General features: G+C 57.0%; 1 protein-coding gene across 1 annotated transcript in view; it reads left to right on the top strand.

Annotated features, from left to right (window-relative positions):
• The window catches only part of CENPB (centromere protein B), a 2,631-nt gene extending 464 nt beyond the window's left edge, over positions 1-2,167 (top strand). Inside the window, exon 1 of the mRNA XM_006163967.3 lies at positions 1-2,167. This exon is cut by the window's left edge and continues 464 nt beyond it. Within this exon, the coding sequence (XP_006164029.1) occupies positions 1-1,363 (1,363 nt within the window). The 3' untranslated portion in view covers positions 1,364-2,167.
• Positions 2,168-3,705: the final 1,538 nt, after the last annotated feature.

Genomic DNA, 3,705 nt, shown 5'->3' with positions numbered 1-3,705 from the left:
CCTTGCCGGGCCAGCAGCCGTGCCCTCGGAGGGCAGCGGCGGGGGTACAACTGGTTGGCTCGCTGGGGAGGAGCAGCCGCCGTCGGTGGTTGAGGGCTACGCCTCCCAAGACGTGTTCAGCGCCACTGAGACCAGTTTGTGGTATGACCTCCTGCCCAGCCAGGCCCCGGGGCTGTGTGGAAGTGATGGACGGACGCGCCAAGCCACCCAGCGCCTCAGCGTCCTGCTGTGCGCCAACGCAGATGGCAGTGAGAAGCTGCCCCCGCTAGTGGCGGGCAAGTCGGCCAAGCCCCGTGCTGGCCAAGCCGGCCTGCCCTGCGACTATACTGCCAACTCCAAGGGAGGTGTCACCAGCCAGGCTCTGGCCAAGTACCTGAAGGCTCTGGACACCCGGATGGCTACAGAGTCTCGCCGGGTTCTTCTGCTGGTTGGTCGGTTGGCTGCCCAGTCCCTGGACACCTCAGGCCTGCGGCATGTGCAGCTGGCTTTCTTCCCACCTGGCACTGTGAACCCGCTGGAGCGGGGAGTGGTCCAGCAGGTGAAAGGCCACTACCGCCAGGCCATGCTGCTGAAGGCCATGGCAGCCCTGGAGAGCCAGGATCACTCAGGCCTGCAGCTGGGCCTCTTGGAGGCGCTGCACTTCGTGGCCGCTGCCTGGCAGGCAGTGGAGTCCACAGACATAGCGGCCTGCTTCCGAGAAGCTGGCTTTGGGGGTGATCCTAATGCCACCATCACCACTTCCCTCAAGAGTGAAGGGGAGGATGAGGACGAAGAGGAGGAGGAGGAAGAGGAGGAGGAAGAGGAGGGAGAAGAAGAGGAGGGGGAAGGGGAAGAGGAGGAAGAAGAAGGGGAGGAAGAGGAGGAAGGGGGGGAAGGAGAGGAATTGGGGGAGGAAGAGGAGGTGGAGGAGGAGGGTGATGTTGATGATAGTGATGATGAAGAGGAGGAAGAGGAGGAGGAGAGTTCCTCTGAGGGTTTGGAGGCTGAGGACTGGGCCCAGGGAGTGGTGGAGGCTGGTGGCAGCTTCGGGGGCTACAGTGCCCAGGAGGAGGCCCAATACCCTACCCTCCATTTCCTGGAAGGTGGAGAGGACTCGGAGTCAGACAGTGAGGAAGAGGAGGACGACGACGATGAGGAAGATGAAGACGATGAAGACGATGAGGAGGATGGTGACGAGGTGCCTGTACCCAGCTTTGGGGAGGCCATGGCCTACTTTGCGATGGTCAAGAGGTACCTGACGTCCTTCCCCATCGATGACCGTGTGCAGAGCCACATCCTCCACTTGGAACATGATTTGGTCCACGTGACCAGAAAGAACCATGCCAGGCAGGCTGGAGTTTGGGGTCTTGGACATCAAAGCTGAGCCACTGGGCTAGCTGTTCCCCCGAGCCAGATTGGCAGCACCAGCCCTGGGTGGAGGACTCTGGGCAGCCGCTGTGGCTGGAGCCAGAGTGGGGAATGGCAGATCCCTTAGCAACGCTTCCCCGTGACAGGCCCGGTCACCTTGGCCGGGCTGGGGCTAAGGTCAGCTTCACTGCCTGCTTATTGCCTCTGTCAGAATCTTCTTTCCTCCCCATTTGCCCCAGGGCTCTGGGCACCAGGTGGGGTGGGTGGGGAGCTGCTCGGTGCTACCACACCATGCCATCAGTGGACTAGACCACAGCAGCAGCCAGGGATGGCCCTGGAAGCTCCCAGCCGGAGAGTGCCTCTTCCTTCTGCCTAACACACCAGGTCTTGGGTTGGGGGGACCCCAAAGCCATTCTGGGAAGGGCTGCAGAAGAAGGTCTAGTCTAGGCCTCACAGGCTGGCAGCCCCACCGCCCCCAGCCTTCTCAAGAAGCACAGTCTCACCATGGGCTCCTAGGCCTGCCTCTGCCTGCTTCCCAGCTCCCCAGTTCCTTGGTCTGGCCTAGTCCATGTAACTTTGGCCATGGGTTTTTTTCCAGATTGGAGGTTTCCAAGAAGCGCTCCAGGGGAATGATGATGGGCACTTCCCTGGTGGGCAGCTGCAGGCCCTTTGGCTCTCCTCCCTCTCTGGCAGGGCCCCATCCTGGGCAGAGGGGCCTGGGGCTGGGCCAGAGTCCAGCCATCCAGCTGCTCCTTTCCCGGTTTGTATTCAATAAATCTGTCCACCCCCCTTTTGTGGGGGTGAACGTTTTAACAGCCAAGGGTGCATCCTTCATGGTCAACTTGCGTCTGTTTTGGGGGACATGTCCTTCTCAGTTCCCTTTGGTCCTTGCTCTGGAGGGACACGGAAGCAGGTATTGAGAGGGTGGCCTTGACTGGAGTGATGGGCAGAGGCAGCCCTTACCATCATATCAGAATGTTAACTAAGCTTGGGAGGAAGGGGTCTTCAGCGTCCCAGGTGGGTTTGAGGAAGACTAGTCTTAAAGAGAAACGTAGGGTCGGGACCAGCAGTTGGTGTAATGGCTATGTCGCTGGACTCCCATGTAGTCAACCACAATTCAAGTCCCAGACCCAGTGGCTTAAACTCATGCTGGACACGTGTGCATGCGTGCCCAAGATCCTGAGAAGAATGGAGGAGAAGGGATTGTGGCGTGGCCATCCCCCAGGAGGGTGATTTCTCACTTTGTCTCTCCAGTGAGCATGCACACCCTGTATCAAACATCTTTCAAAAAAAAGGTCCTTGGGGCCAACAAATAACATACTAGTTATGTCCCACATGGCCAACCACAGTTAAGTCCTGGACCCAGTGGCTTAAAACTCATGCAGGGTTTACGTGTGAGTGTGCCCAAGATCCTGGGAAGAGAACGGATTGTGGCCTGCCATCCCCCTCCAGGGGGTGATTTCTCACTTTCCTTCACTGTCTCTGTCTTTTCTCCAGCAAGTACACATGCCCTAAGACAAAAACCTCTTTAAAAAGTCCCTGGGACCAGCAGATGGTGTAATGGTTACGTCGCTGGGTTCCCATGTAGTCCACTGCAGTTAAGAGTTTCAGACCCTGGGAACCAGCAGTTAGCGTAATGGCTATGTCGCTGGACTCCCACGTAGTCGACCACGGTTTGCGTCCCGGACCCAGTGGCTTAAAACTCACGCCGGGCACGTGTGCGTGCATGCCCAAGATCCCAAGAGGAGAATGGAGGAGAAGGGATTGCGGCGTGACCATCCCTCCTGGGGGGTGATTTCTTGCTTTCTGTCTCTATGTCTCTCTCTGTCTGTCTGGTGAGCGCACTGCGCCCTATAGCAAAAACCTCTCCAAAAAGAAAAAAGAGTTTCAGACCCTGTGACTTAAAAACTCAACACCGGGCACGTGTGCGTGCAGGTCCAAAATCCTGAGAGGAGAATGGAGAAGAAGGGATCTTGGCTTGACCATCCTCTGGGGTGGGGGGAGTGATTTCTCACTTTCTGCCTCTGTCTCTAGTGAGCATGTGCCCCCTATAGAAAAAAAAAATCTCTCTTAAAAAAAAAAAAAAAAGTCTTTTGCAGGAGTGGGACAGGACAGAAGGGTATTGAGACAGCTCCTGTGTTCAGGTTGAAATTTGGAAGGGCATGCCAGGCACCCTTTAGAACCTTTAGTGGGAGATTTTTAGGCCTTTCAGTGATTGGCATCTCCGAGTCTGATGGCCAAGCTCAGAGACAGCAGCAAAAAGAAAATGAAATTGTTGGGAACAGATTGTACCCCAGAGGTGAGGATGAGTTGGTGACTCCCCGTATAGTCCAAAGGTGGATGCGGGTCCCTTTCTGG

This window comes from Tupaia chinensis, unplaced genomic scaffold, assembly GCF_000334495.1.
Source record: "Tupaia chinensis unplaced genomic scaffold, TupChi_1.0 Scaffold143574_1, whole genome shotgun sequence".
NCBI classification, from domain to species: Eukaryota; Metazoa; Chordata; class Mammalia; order Scandentia; family Tupaiidae; genus Tupaia; species Tupaia belangeri.
The sequence above is the reverse complement of the archived record's forward strand: the minus strand, read 5'-3'. Positions and strand labels throughout refer to the sequence as shown.